General features: G+C 49.6%; 1 protein-coding gene across 1 annotated transcript in view; it reads left to right on the forward strand.

The window, feature by feature from the left end:
• Ptcd1 (pentatricopeptide repeat domain 1) overlaps positions 1-13,892 on the forward strand; it is a 16,035-nt gene continuing 2,143 nt past the window's right edge. Inside the window, exons 1-8 of the mRNA XM_016001238.3 lie at positions 1-162; positions 2,300-2,796; positions 4,175-4,315; positions 5,402-5,620; positions 6,489-6,590; positions 9,302-10,006; positions 12,226-12,342; positions 13,099-13,281. Of these exons, the coding sequence (XP_015856724.1) occupies positions 2,335-2,796; positions 4,175-4,315; positions 5,402-5,620; positions 6,489-6,590; positions 9,302-10,006; positions 12,226-12,342; positions 13,099-13,281 (1,929 nt within the window). The 5' untranslated portion in view covers positions 1-162; positions 2,300-2,334. The remainder of the gene's footprint in view (positions 163-2,299; positions 2,797-4,174; positions 4,316-5,401; positions 5,621-6,488; positions 6,591-9,301; positions 10,007-12,225; positions 12,343-13,098; positions 13,282-13,892) is intronic.

Consider the following 13,892-nt stretch of genomic DNA (forward strand, 5'->3'; position numbering starts at 1 on the left):
TCCTGGCCGTACTCTGAAAGCACCTGTGAGGCGGCGACGCAAAGTGCGCCTGCGCGGGTCCTCTGGCGCGTGTAGTGAAGGGAAGAGAGGTGACTCGGGGCCGAGACCCGGCGACACTGAGGACAGACACTTCACAGGGCCGCGCCGCGCGGGACATCCTAAGTGAGTTCCTCTTCTACCCTCGTAGGAATCCGGGAATCCGGTCAGAAATTGGACCCGAGGGACCCTGTCCAAGCCAGGGGCGTCGGGCACAAGAGAAAAGCCAGGCTCTGAAGGCCTGGGGAGAGGAGGCAGGGGCGGCCCGAGGGTCCCAGGTCCCGCTACGGGGTTGACAGCTTCTATGTATCTAATTTAGAGGTTTGCAATTCAGGTAAGGAGGCTGAGATGTGGCTCAGTTGGCAAAGTGCTTGCCTAACATGAGCCAAGGCCTGGGTTCGAGCCCCAGCACCGCACAAACTCGGGAGTGTTGGCGCTTACTTGTAATCCCAGTAAGTGACAAGTGGAGGCAGGAAATCAAAAGTTCAAGGCCAACCTGGATTACATGAGACCCTGGAGGGAGAGTTAAGATTTAAAATGCTTATCCTGAGCCGGGCTGTGGCGCACGCCTTTAACTCCAGCACTCGGGAGGCAGAGGTAGATGGATCTATGTGAGTTCGAGGTCTCTGGTCTAAAGATCGAGTTCCAGTCAGAGCTACAATAGAAAGAGAGCCTGTCTCAAAAAACAAAGTTTATTCTGATTTTATGTGTATACAGAGATCTGTCTGCCTCTACCTCCTGAATGCTGGGATTAAAGACGTGAGCCACTACCACCCAGCTATCCTGATATTTTGTATTAAAGGGTTCAGACTATGCAGGCTAAACTCTCTAGCCCACTTAATAAAAACAGAATGTTAGTACGGGAGGATGCAGCTCAATGAGAGAACTTAGATTCACAAGCCCCTGGATTTGAAGCCCAATGCCACCAGATTCATAAACAAGCCAATAAATACAAAAACCAGACACAGTGGTGCTTGCTTGTAATCCTAGCACTGAAGTGAGGCTGACTCAGGAAAATAAGATGAATTTGAGACTAACCAAGGCTACTTAATGGGAGCCTGTCTCAAAAAGTATAAAGATTGCTGGGCAGTGGTGGTGGGAGCCTTTAATCCCAGCACTCTGGAGGCTAAGACAGATGGATCTCTGTGAGTTCGATGCCAGTCTGGTCTACAGAGTGAGTTCTAGGACAGAAAGCAAAGGCTACACAGAGAGACCCTGTCTGGAAAAAAAGAAAAAAATATAGAGAACTAGAGATATAGCTCATTGGTAGAGCTCTAAATTCAACCTTTAGTACCACAAAAGAGAAAAAAAAATGCACGTATATGCTTTTCTGTTTTGTTTGTTTGTTTGTTAGTTTTGTTTTGTTTTGTTTTGTTTTGTTTTGAGACAGTGTCTCCCTTGTAGGCCTTGCTGAACTGGAACTCATCCTATGTGGACCAGGCTGGTCTCTAACTTAGAGATGACCTCTGAGTGCTCATACTAAAGAAGTGCACCACCATACCCCTCTGTGTATTTTTGAGGATTGAACTTAGAACCTCGTGCATGCTAGAGAAGAGTTTAGCATGGAGCTACAAACACCCTCACCTCTCCCACCCCACCTCCACCCCGTCCTTTGTATGCTTGTAGTCCTTCTGCCTCAGGAATTTCAGACATAAGACTCTTTTTGTTTGGTTTTGGTTTTTGGAGACAGGGTCTCATATAGCCTGGTCTTATTTGTAGCAGAGGCTACCTTTGAACTCCTGTGCATTTTTTAAGCACATTGATTTATGCGTGCATCGTACACATGTGTACAGGTCAGAGAACAGCTTTCACTACAGCTACCAAGTAGGTTCAGGGATCAAACTCTCGGGTCATCAAGCATGGCAGAAAGCACCTTCATCTGCTGAGACAGGCTGGGGCCCTCTTTGTTGTTGTTGTGTTTTCGAGATGGGATTTCTGTAGCCGGAACTAGCTCGGAACTCTGCCTCCCAAGTGCTGAGATTAACTGTGCGGGCTACCACACCTGGCCTTTCCTTTTATTATTTTGAGACAATCCCAAGAAGCCCAGGCTGGCTTTGAAGTTGGTATGTAGCTGAGGATGACCTTGTTCTGATTGTCTTCTACCCATCAAGTGCTGAGATTATGAATATGGCCCATCTCCCACTCCGCACCCCCAGCCTGAGCCAAGGCGTCCTAACTCAGCCACCCTCGTAACTACACTTCTCTCTTCTTTTCAACTCTTACACGTGGGCTGATGTGACTTCCTTATTTTTCTTGATTTCAGGTTGTAGAAGCACAAGAAGGCCAGTTATAGACCTCATGAGACTTTCCCGGCTCTTTTCTGGCCCCCACCCCATAGGACTGTCTGTCCTTCAACACTTGGATCTTCTTGGATCTACCCGATGGACAGGAGGCAAGGAGGGATTTGCACAGCTGAGGGCGGCATGGCCACCTTGGCAGGTGTCAGCAGCCTTCTGCAGCTCTTCCTCCCACCAAGGGAGCCAGCGGAACATGAGCAGCCCCTGCTCGGACTCCAGCAAGCTCAGCACGGTGGCCCCTCAGGAGGAGGAGGAGGAGGAGGACGAAGAGAGCTTTGGGACCCTCTCTGACAAATACTCCTCTCGGAAAATATTCCACAAGTCAACAGCCCAGCTGTATAACCTGCGGCTCAAGGAGCAGGGTGGGGAGGAGGAAGAATTGGAGCCCAGACTGTGGCGGGGCCGGAGGAACACCCCATACTGGTACTTCTTTCAGTGCAAACGTCTGATCAAGGAAGGAAAGGTCCGAGAACCTTGGGGTTTTCCTTTCTGCTGCGTTGGCGTTTTACATGGGGCAGTGTAGCCTCCTCAGTTGTTGAAGTTGGAGTGTTCCGTGCTCAGTCCTTGCATCTCTGTTACTGTTTTTGTGCATGTGGGAATGTTTGTGCCATCGTGCACAGGTAGAAGCCAGAGGACAACTTGGTAGAGCTGCTTCTTCCTTTGCACCTTTATGTGGGGCCCAGGGATCGAACTCTGGTCACTAGGCTTACACTGCAAGTACCTTTATCTGCTGAACCATGTTGCTAGCCCCCTGCCTATCTTTAACTCACTACATGGCAATCCCACTGGTCTTTTTTGTCCATCTCACATTTTCCTGGGTCATGATTTGTTCTTTTTTAACAACTTGACCTCTAACTGTTGCCAGCTCTGACTCATTTTAATAGTTCCACCATTCTTTCAAGAATGTCTTGCTGTGTATCCCTGGCTGACTGGTACCCACTATGTAGTTCAGGTTCGCTTTAAACTTATAATCTTCCTGCCTCAACATTTTGAGTGCTGGGATTTCCTAGCATATGCCACTGTTCTGAGCTTGTTTTGTGTGCCACCACGCCTGGCAGTAACTATTATTTGAATGGACAGATAAGAAAAGGAGTGAGAGCTGGGCATAGTGGCACACACCTTTAATCCCAGCACTGAGACAGACAGATCTCTGAATTTGAAACCAGCCTATCATACATAGTTGTACCCTGTCTCAGAAAAAAAAAAAAAAAAAGGAAATTGGGCTAGGAATTCAGCTTAGTGGTAAATTATTTGCCAAGCATGTAGAGGCATTTGGTGTAATCTTCAGAACAACAACAGAACCGAAAACAAATGATAAGGAGTGAAAGCATGTACTGAGGGACAGGATGGTGTAGGAAATTAGAGATGGGCAAAGGCTACTTTTTTTTTTTTAAGATTTATTTATTTATTATGTATACAGCATGTATGACTGCAGGCCAGAAGAGGGCACCAGATCTGATTACGGATGGTTGTGAGCCATCATGTGGTTGCTGGGAATTGAACTCAGGACCTCTGGGAGAGCAGTCAGTGCTCTTAACCTCTGAGCCATCTTTCCAGCCCAGGCAAAGGCTACTTTGGGCAGAAGTTTGCAGTTGGAGGGAGCTGTTGGCCCGTACCATGTCAGAAGGGTGACTCTGCCTCCCACCCGCTGCTGGGGGCCTTCTGTTTTTGTTGGGGTTTTTGTTTGGAGACAAACAAAACGAGTCCCAGGCTGTTCTGAAACATGCTGTGTAGCCTAGAATGGCTTTGAGCCTCCTGCCAATTGTGTGCCCCACTCTCCCTGGCTTGTTAAAGGCCCTGAGACCATCCTGAGCCCTCTCTCCTCTTGGCTCTTTCCCCAGCTGGCGGAGGCCCTGGATCTGTTTGAGAGGCAGATGCTGAAGGAGGAGCGCTTGCAGCCTCTGGAGTGCAACTATACAGTGCTGATCGGAGGCTGTGGGCGCGTCGGCTACCTGAAGAAGGCCTTCAAGCTCTATAATGACGTGAGTGTGGGTCAGGATAGGCCCAAGGCTCTGAAGTGCGTGCTGGGTGCAGATCCTGAGCATAGTGTCACTGTGGGCAGATGACATAGGCTTGTCCACATGGAATCCAAATTGAGTTTTTCTTGGAGAATTAAGTGAGGTGACAGAGACATGCTTCATCATGTGCCTGGGCTGCTAGGAACCCACGTGTCCCCTTATTTCTCTGCTGCCATGCCCAGTTAGTCTGTGTTCCTCTCTACAGACCCCAACAGTTGCTCACACACAAACCCTGTTTCTGTTTCCTTCCTGAATCAAGAAAGAGCCTTACCCTGGACAACTGCAGACTCAAACAAGAGACAACCCATCTTCTCCTGGGGCCAGAAGCTAAGGGAGTCCTCACTCCAGCCAACCCTTGCTAACCCTAGTCCTCTTATTTGGTACACTACCCCCGACCTCACAGTCTGGCCAGAGCAAACAGAGAATCTGTACTTCTTTTTTTGGTGTTTGAGATGGCCTTACTATGTAGTCTTGGCTGACCTAGAACTCACTATGTAGACCAGGCTGGCCTTGAACTCATGCCTGCCTCTGCCTCCTGAGAGCTAAGATGCCAGCATACCTGACAAAACTGCACTTCTGAAAGTACATTGTAGGTACATTAATCATTGTAATGATCTTTCTGAACGATCTCGTCCTGGTTTCTAAGGAGAGTTCACTGGCTCATGAGCTCTCAGTTAGTGAGCACTGGTCCCCCTTTCCCAGAACAGACCCACTCTGTGCCCTCTGGATAGTCAGGGTGAGCTGGTCAGGCCTGAGGATAGGGCAATCAGAAAGAAGCTCCTGATACAAGTACACCAGCTCTAGAATATTCTTTCAGGTACCCCAGAAGGATGGTTTCCTGTTAGCATTTCCATGAGTAAGGGCTCAGTTTTCATAGTCCCTCTGGTTGAGTTGGGAGTTTGAATACGTGTATGAGGTGCCACTTGGGTCATCTTAGCTTCTGTCATAATTAGATGTGGTAACAGACCTCTCTCGGGTCCTTCAAAGTGGCGGTGATCTCTGTATCCAGCTTCTCCTAGAACCTCCCTCAGTCTTCTCCCATCTCAACAGATGAAGAAGAGAGACCTGGAGCCCTCAGATGCCACATACACAGCTCTGTTCAATGTCTGTGCGGAGTCCCCCTGGAAGGACTCTGCCCTAGAGAGTGCGCTGAAGCTTCGACAGCAGCTCCAGGCCAAAAACTTCCAGCTCAACCTGAAAACATACCATGCCCTGCTGAAGGTGACCGCCAAGTGTGCAGACCTCAGGATGTGCCTTGATGTCTTCAAGGTGGGGACTTCCCTTCTTCCAGCTCTTTGAAGTCAGGCCCAGTCCTGTGGGACAAGTGAGAGAGATTGTCTGTCTCTCTTCACCTGGAATGTTCAGGAAAGCTGAGACCGCCCACGCTTTATGCTGGGGTTTGCACACATATCCAACATGACCTAGCTTTGTATGGCCTCAGTGTGACAGTGGCAGGCTGTCAAGAGGATGGTGTGGAAAGGGAGTCCTTGTGCTGAGTGTCAAGGACAAGAGTTTTTGAGAGGTAGGAGTATCTTTTAGGAGGTCTTGCCCAGCTTGACACTGAAGAGGCTGGTGGGGACCGTACTCACCCTGTACAGTCCCTACATGGTTAAAGGGTTGTTCAGATGTCCTAGAAGGTGTGTCCTTGCGCAGATGAGGAAACTGAGGCTGAGAAACTCAGAGCCCATAGTTGGCTGGTGGTGGTGGGTCTTGAAACCAGTCCTGTGATTCCAGGGCCTCAAGTCTCGTGGCTGCTGCGGTCAGCTTTGCAGATGCTCCTGACTCTAGGAGCAGAGCTGGGAAGACAGGCCTGGGGATAGCAGGGGGATTGGTTGGGTGCTTCACCTAGGAGCTGGTTCTAACTGGTCCCAGCACTACATCCTGGTACCTATTCCTTAGAGATAGCAGGGGGATTGGTTGGGTGCTTCACCTAGGAGCTGGTTCTAACTGGTCCCAGCGCTACATCCTGGTACCTATTCCTTAGAGATAGCAGGGGGATTGGTTGGGTGCTTCACCTAGGAGCTGGTTCTAACTGGTCCTTAGAGATGCATGGACCTGGTACTGAACCAGATCAGACATGGCCCTATCTGGGCCTTGCCATTGGTTCTGAGTGAGACTGCCTTCTTCTCTTGCCCAGGAAATCATCCACAAGGGACATGCAGTCACAGAGGAGACCTTCTGTTTCCTGCTCATGGGCTGCATCCAGGACAAGAAGGCAGGCTTCCGGCAAGCCGTACAGGTCAGTCTTGCCTTTCTGCCCTGCCTGGTGCCAGGGTTAGCTTTGTTTGGTTTTTGTTTTTAAATTATATGTATGTGTGCAGGAGGCCAGAAAGAGGTCACCTGGAACTGGAGTGATATAGCCTGTTGTGAGCCACTTGAAGTGGATACAGAAACCATACTCAGGTCCTCTCAAAGAGCAATGTGCTCTCTCAATCACTGAGCCTTCTCTCCAGCCCACTGTGCCAGTTGTTTTTATATCTGCCATCTTCTGGCCTTCATGGTAATCACTATGGGACATGCTCTTCCTCCATCTTGTGGACAACATGGAAGGGAGGCTTGTGGAAATGCTGCCCCACTAGTGAAGGCACAGCCATCCCAAACCTCTTCTGCTCAGACCGTCTAATTTTGGAGTTCCTGACCATCACAGTACGTTCGAGGGGGGGGGGGGGGGCGCGAGTTCAGCCCATCCCTCGGACTCCTTCTCTTCTTGGCATCTCTACAGGTACAACCCAGGAATGTACACTTAGTCCCAAAGTGAGATATATACTCTAATCCTATCTCAGATCCCCCAGAGATGACGCCTCCAATCATGTGGAGAGTGGGTATTGGTGTTGCTGCCATGGAAAATTCCCAGCTACTTTGCAGAATGACGACCCAAGACAACAAGGTTGTCCCTCTGCAAAGAATTTTGAGCAGTAGCATGATATAAAGAAAGCATAGAATGAACCTATCAATACTAATGCCTATTTGTGTTGCATACTTCCTGAACTGCTTCTTCAAGGCCACTGCCAGCCCCTTTTTGCAGGTGAGGGAACCGAGGCTCACAGACATTTATAACTTTCCTGAGATTCCCACAGCCACTAAGAGCTGGGATTTAGGGGCACAGAGATGGCTCAGTAGGTAAGAGCACTTGCTGTATAAGCACGTAAGGACCTAAGTTTAAATCCCTAGAACTCATGCAAAAAGATGGATGTGGCCCTGAGCACTGTGACCCTAGCTCTGTGGGCAACAGTGACATGAGGATTGCTGGGTCTTGCTGGCTGCTGTGCCAGGTTGAGTGAGAGACCCTATCTCAGAGAATAAGACAGAGAATGATAGAACAGGACACCTGATGCTTGCCTCTGGCCTCTGCTCCTCTGCTTACGTACAGAAAAATACATATATCCATATGCAACAGCAACAACCATGTACAGACACACACCAAAAAAGAAAAAAGAGCTGTGACTTGAAGCTAGTCTGGTCTACATTGAGAGTTCTGGTTTGAGACCCTGTCTTTTTTTTTTTTTTTTTTTTGAGACCCTGTCTTTTTTTTTTTAAAAAAAAAAAAAGCCAAGTTTATCAGACTCTAGTGCATGAATCCCTGCCACCACATTTTATTCCAACAGTATGGTGTGTGTATCCCTTAATTGACCATTCTGCTAACCATTGTTTAGGAAAGGCTGCCAAGACACTTGCCTTCCTGAAGACCTTGCCCTGGTAGGCATTAGACCCTTGCAAGGTTTGCCAAGCTGGTGCCTGACCTGCCAATCCCCATCTGCACACCTCTTTCTGATAAGGTAGGGTGTCCAATGTTGCCCATACCCAGGTTGTGGAGGTTCCTGCCAGAACAAAAGGGGTTGGTCAGTTACTACAGCACCTAGAAGGCAGAGGCATCTCTGAATTCAAGGCTAGCCTGATCTACATGACTCCAAGGCTACATAGTGAGAACCTATCTTAAAAAAAAAAAAAAAAAAAAAGGAAAAACCAAAGGGAGCTGGAGAGATGACTCAGCAGTTAAGAGAAGTTAAGCTGCTCTTGTAGAAGACCTGGGTCCAGTGTCTAGCACCCACATTGTGACTCACAGCCATTCAAAGGTGTGTGCTACCATGCCTAGCCTCAGATTAGATACTTTCTAGATGCTTCTTTATTTAATCACTTTTTAAACCTATGTATTTGCCAGGTGGTGGTGGCACACGTCTTTAGTCCCAGCACTCAGGAGGCAGAAGCAGGCGGATCTCTGTGAGTTTGAGGTCAGCCTGGGCTGCAGAGTGAGTTCCAGGAAAGGCACAAAGCTACCCAGAGAAACCCTGTCTCCAAAAAAAAAAAAAAAAAAAAAGACAAGACCTTATTAGGGCGGTGGCAGTGCACGCCTTTAATCCCAGCACTCGGGAGGCAGAGGCAAGTGGATCTCTGTGAGTTCGAGGCCAGCCTGGTCTACAAAGTGAGTTCCAGGAAAGGCGCAATGCTACACAGAGAAACCCTGTCTCGAAAAACCCCCCTCAAAAAAAAAAAAAAAAAAAAAAGAGTGAAAACCTATGTATTTATTTTTATGTGCATTGGAGTTTGGCCTGCATTGAACTCATTGCATTGAAATAGACATTGAACTCAGGGCATCAGGTTTGGTGGCCAGCACCTTGCTAGTCCTCCCCAACCCCTCCTCCGCCACAGACTTGACATTGCTCAGGTTAATCTTAATCCTTCCACCTGGGACTATAGGCTGGCTTCACAGGGACTGAACCCAGGGCCTCTGCACCCTGAGTCACATCCCCAGCAGTTTCCTTCTTCTTCTTTTTTGGGGGGTGCTAGGGTTTTAATCCAGGACTTTACACATTCTAGGCAGTTGCTGTACTAGGAGTAGAGCTACTTCAGCTTATGAGTTTGCTGGTTGTCTGACTGTGAACTCATAGCACCTACTTCCATTAAAGACCTGTAGATGCAGGAACATATAGCTAACATTTGTTTCTCCTGCAGGTGTGGTGGCAGATGCTGAGTCTGGGGATCAAACCAACTAGGCATGGCTATAACCTCCTCTTGGGGGCAGCTCGAGACTGTGGTCTGGGGGACCCAGAGGTTGCCTCCAGGCTGCTCCTGAAGCCTCAGGAAGAGACCATCCTACTCCAGCCCCCAGCAAGCAGGCCTCAGGCAAGGAGGAAAGTCCAGGCCAAGGCAGAGGATGGTGTGTCAATTAGACATGTGGAGGCACTGGAGAGGCAGTTGTTTCTGGAACCGTCTCAGAAACTTGAGGGGCCTTCAGACTTCCCTGAGAGTGGGGTAACAAGCAGGACACAGCCTGAGGTAGAAACCAAGGCAGAACCTGGCGACATAGCAGCCCACACCCCACTGGCCCTAAAGCCTTCCCACTTGGAGCTGGAATTCAATATCCTGAGTCTTGGAACTCTCCCCTCGACCGTAGTCTCCTTCGGGACAGTGGCCACTCCTGCTGATAGGCTGGCCTTGATGGGGGGCCTGGAGGGCTTCCTGGGCAAGATGGCAGAGCACGGGCTCCAGCCGGACATCAAAACCCTCACTCTGCTGGCTGAGATGGTGGAACCTGGGAGCCCCGCAGAGTCCTCGCTGCTGACCGTCCTGGACAGGCGTGAGGTGAAGGCCGACGTGACCTTCTTCAACACGCTGATAAGGAAGAAGAGCAAGCTGGGAGACCTGGAGGGAGCAAAGGTAGAGCGCTGTCTCCTGGGGACGCCCCTTCTTTCCCCTCTGACTTCAGATTGTAGAACATAGATTAGTGGTCAGCAGACACATTTGGAGGCCTGCTCTAGGCTTGGCCCTATGTGAAGCTAGAAATTGAGCCGTCACAAACCAGCCAGCTGCACTGCCATGCAGAGGAAGGGTATGAAGGGCACCCGTGGAGAAGGGACATGCTGACATGCTGAGGATATCGGGTTCCAAGAGGCTAAACATGTCACACTGAGGAGGGGTACATAAGATAAGCAGGTGCTTCAGGAATAGGACTGTAGAGTTGTTCAGCTGGTTTGAGAAGCATCATAAACTTGGGCTGGAGAGATAGATACCTCAGTGGTTAAGAACACTGGCTGTTCTAGAGGCCCTGGGTTTGGTTCCTAGCACTCTCAGCAGCTCACAACCATCTGTAACTCCAGTTTCAGGGTATCTCATACGCTCTTCTGGCCTCCATGGCACTAAGTATTCAAGTGGTGCGCAGAAATAAATGCAGGCAGAACACTATACACATTCAAAACAAAACAAAAAGTCACTGTGAAGTGCTGAGGTAGCTCAGCTGGTAGAGTGCTTGCCTAGCATACATATGATTCTGGGACCCATTCCCAGCACTGCGTAACTGCTGTACACCTATAGTCACAGGAGTTGGGGAGGGAAGGATGGTGGGTCAAGAATTTAAGGTCACCCTTGGCCACTGTCTTCGTTTGGGTTACTATTATAAAGATGAAACACCATGACCCAAAGCAATGTGAGGGGGTTTTGTTTGGCTCATGCTTCCACATTCCTAGTCTTATCACTGAAGCAAGTCAGGACAGGAACTCTGATGGGAACCTGGAGGCAGGAGCTGATGCAGGAGCCATGGAGGGGTGCTGCTTACTGGCTTTTGCACCACGGCTTGCTCAGCCTCCTTTCTTGTAGAACCCAAGACCACCAGCCCAGGGATGGCACCATCCACCATGGGCTGGGCCTTCCCCCATCAATTGCTAATTAAGAGAATGTCCTACAGCCCCATTTTATTTAGGCGTTTTCTCAACTGAGAATCCTTCCTTTCAGATATCTCTAGTTTATGTCAAGTTGACATAAAACAATCTAGCAAAGCCAAATTGAGAGTTCATTGCTGGCCTGGAGTCCTTGAGGGCTTTTCTTTTCTTTTTTTTTTTTCTTTTTTTTCTTTTTGGTTTTTCCAGATAGGGTTTCTCTGTATAACACAGCCCTGGCTGCCCTGGAACTAGCTCTGTAGACCAGGCTGGCCTCAAACTCACAGAGATCTGCCTGCCTCAGCCTCTCGAGTGCTGGCATTAAAGGCGTGCACCGTCACTGCCTGGCGAGACCTTTTCCTTTTTTTTAAAAGGGAGAGAGAGAGAGAGATCTGAGAAGGGCTGGATATGGTGGTACACTTGGGAGGTAGAGATAGGCAGATCTCCCAAGTTTTAGTCCAATTTACGTAGTGAACTCCAGACTAGCCAAGGCTGTCTATTGAGACCCCGGCTCAGCATCTCCCCAAAAGGAAAGACTCACCATGAGGCACCCCAGTACAAACCAGAGTATTCCCATCTCCTCATCTATGTTCCCAACGCTGCACTTACTCTGTGTTATCAGCTTCAGGTCTATCTGCTTCTCTCCAGGGCAGGCCAGGAGGCACAGCCTGGTTATGTGCAGCTTTCCCCATATCACGGAGATGATAGCTAGGCTCCAGGCTGGGTTTTCTCACTTACACAGTTTTTATGTGATGTGCTTTGACAGAAGCAGTTCCCTGGGCATCTGCGAGGGTCAAAGGTGATAGGTGATGGTCACAGTGCAGAGCACGCCTTCCTTGAGACAACCTAAGAAGACAGTCCCTCTCTGAGGCCCTACCTAGGCTGAAAGACGCCCTCTTTCTTACACCTCCCTCAGCCAGCACTTGCCATACTGGTCAGCGCTGCTTCCTGCTCGCATCAGGAGCTTCTGGCTCCTTGGCCCAGTACAGGGATGGGCAGCCAAGGAGCTTGACACAGGATAGGAAGGTCAGAGACATGAAGGGCAAAGGGCATGGAATCTTGAGTGCTGAGTGGAGACCAGGAATACCATACAGTCAGCTGAGGGAGTCAAGAGGCTTCTGAGCAGTTATGTCCTTCAGTCTTTAGCATCCACAAAAGGGATTCATCAGCACATCTGGCCAGGACTTACGGGTCTCAGGTAACAGCTGCATGTCTGTCCTACAGGCGCTGTTGCCAGTCCTGGCAAAGAAGGGAATTGTCCCCAATCTTCGAACTTTTTGCAGCCTGGCCATTGGGTGCCGTAGGCCTAAGGATGGTATGCAGCTGCTTGCAGACATGAAGGTGAGAGACCCCAGCAGGATGCCTACAGTTCTGGGGGAACTCTGGGAGTTCTCAGCAAGAAAGTTGTGGGGAAAATGGGACCCAGCGGTATCAAATGAGTGTGGAGCAGGGCAAGTGGGACAGCATCCCTTCTAGTGTGCATGCCCCCTCTGGGGACAAGCAGGTTTGCCAGCCATCTTGAAGGTGCTGTTGGTTCCCATGGAGAGATGTGAATGGGGCTGAACCCCAACATCCTGGAGGGATGGGAGCTATATCCAGAGGAGAGATGAGCTAGGTCTGCGGGCACAGCATAGTTTTCGGCCCTGGCTTGCTCTCATGCTCATTCTCTCTGGCCCTCTCATGAGAGCTTGCTGAGTTGATTCCAACCAACCCCAGGAGTGGCCACTTCCAAGGACCCAGTTGTGTCCACACATTCTACCACTGCACTAATGCTAGCTGTTATAGACTGACCCCCACCTTGTGGTGATGACACTGTCAACCAATAAACTGCGGCCAAGAGTGAGGAGGTATTTCACACATTTTCTGCCTGTCTGTTGACCCCCAAGTAGCAATCTTTCTCCCCAATTCTTCAGGGCTGTTGTGATAGGGCATGCAAGCTTTTGTACGGTACCAGACAGCCAGTTGCTGTGTGGTCCCACCCTTCTTGTTCCTGGTTCCTAGTCTGTGGAACAGACCAGTCTATGGACCTGGCACAGTGGGCTGCTTTGTCCTACCAGCCACCATCATCCTGCTGACCATGTGATGTACATGTTCTAGAAATCCCAGATGACCCCTAACACCCACATCTACAGTACTCTCATCAACGTGGCCCTCAAGAAGCTGGACTATGCCTATCTCATTGATATCCTGAAGGACATGAGGCGGAACAGTGTCCCAGTGAACGAAGTAGTCATCCGCCAGCTCGAGTTTGCTGCCGAGTACCCTCCCACCTTTGACCGGGTATGTGCGCCAATTCTACAGTGCCCACCATTGCCTTAGCTGCTGCCATCTCTGGTTTTGGCCTATGGGGCTTGACATTCATTTCCTTGCTGAAAGTTGTTCAGCAGCTTTAAGAGAAAACCCAAGGCCCTGAGCCACATTGAATCCCCCGGAGCTGACAGGTGGTGTGAGCTGCCTAGTGTGGATATCCAGCTGGGAACTGAAGTCAGGTCCCCTGGAAGAACAGTATGTGCTCTTAACCACTAAGCTATCTCTCCAGCCCACTTTTTATTTTGAGGCAGTCTCAGGTAACTCAGGCTAGCCATGAACTACTGATTCTTCAGTCTCCATCTTGCAAGTGTGTGCAGCATCATGTCCAGCTTAAGTACCCCCTCTCAGATATGCCTCCCTTCCCCACATAGTCTTGTGATGCCATGGTTTACTATGTTCACACAAGGTTCTTGTCTTCACTGAACCACCTAGGCTTAGAGAGGTGGAGACTGTGCCTTGCCCACCTGGTTCCCCAGTGCTTGTGTGTTGTTTGGTGCTCAGTACTTACTGTTCAGTGGATGGGCAGATGCACCCACCGGTGGTGATACAATTTGATAAAGGCTACTGCACATGTCCCCCTT

Source organism: Peromyscus maniculatus, chromosome 23 (genome assembly GCF_049852395.1).
Source record: "Peromyscus maniculatus bairdii isolate BWxNUB_F1_BW_parent chromosome 23, HU_Pman_BW_mat_3.1, whole genome shotgun sequence".
NCBI lineage: Eukaryota > Metazoa > Chordata > Mammalia > Rodentia > Cricetidae > Peromyscus > Peromyscus maniculatus.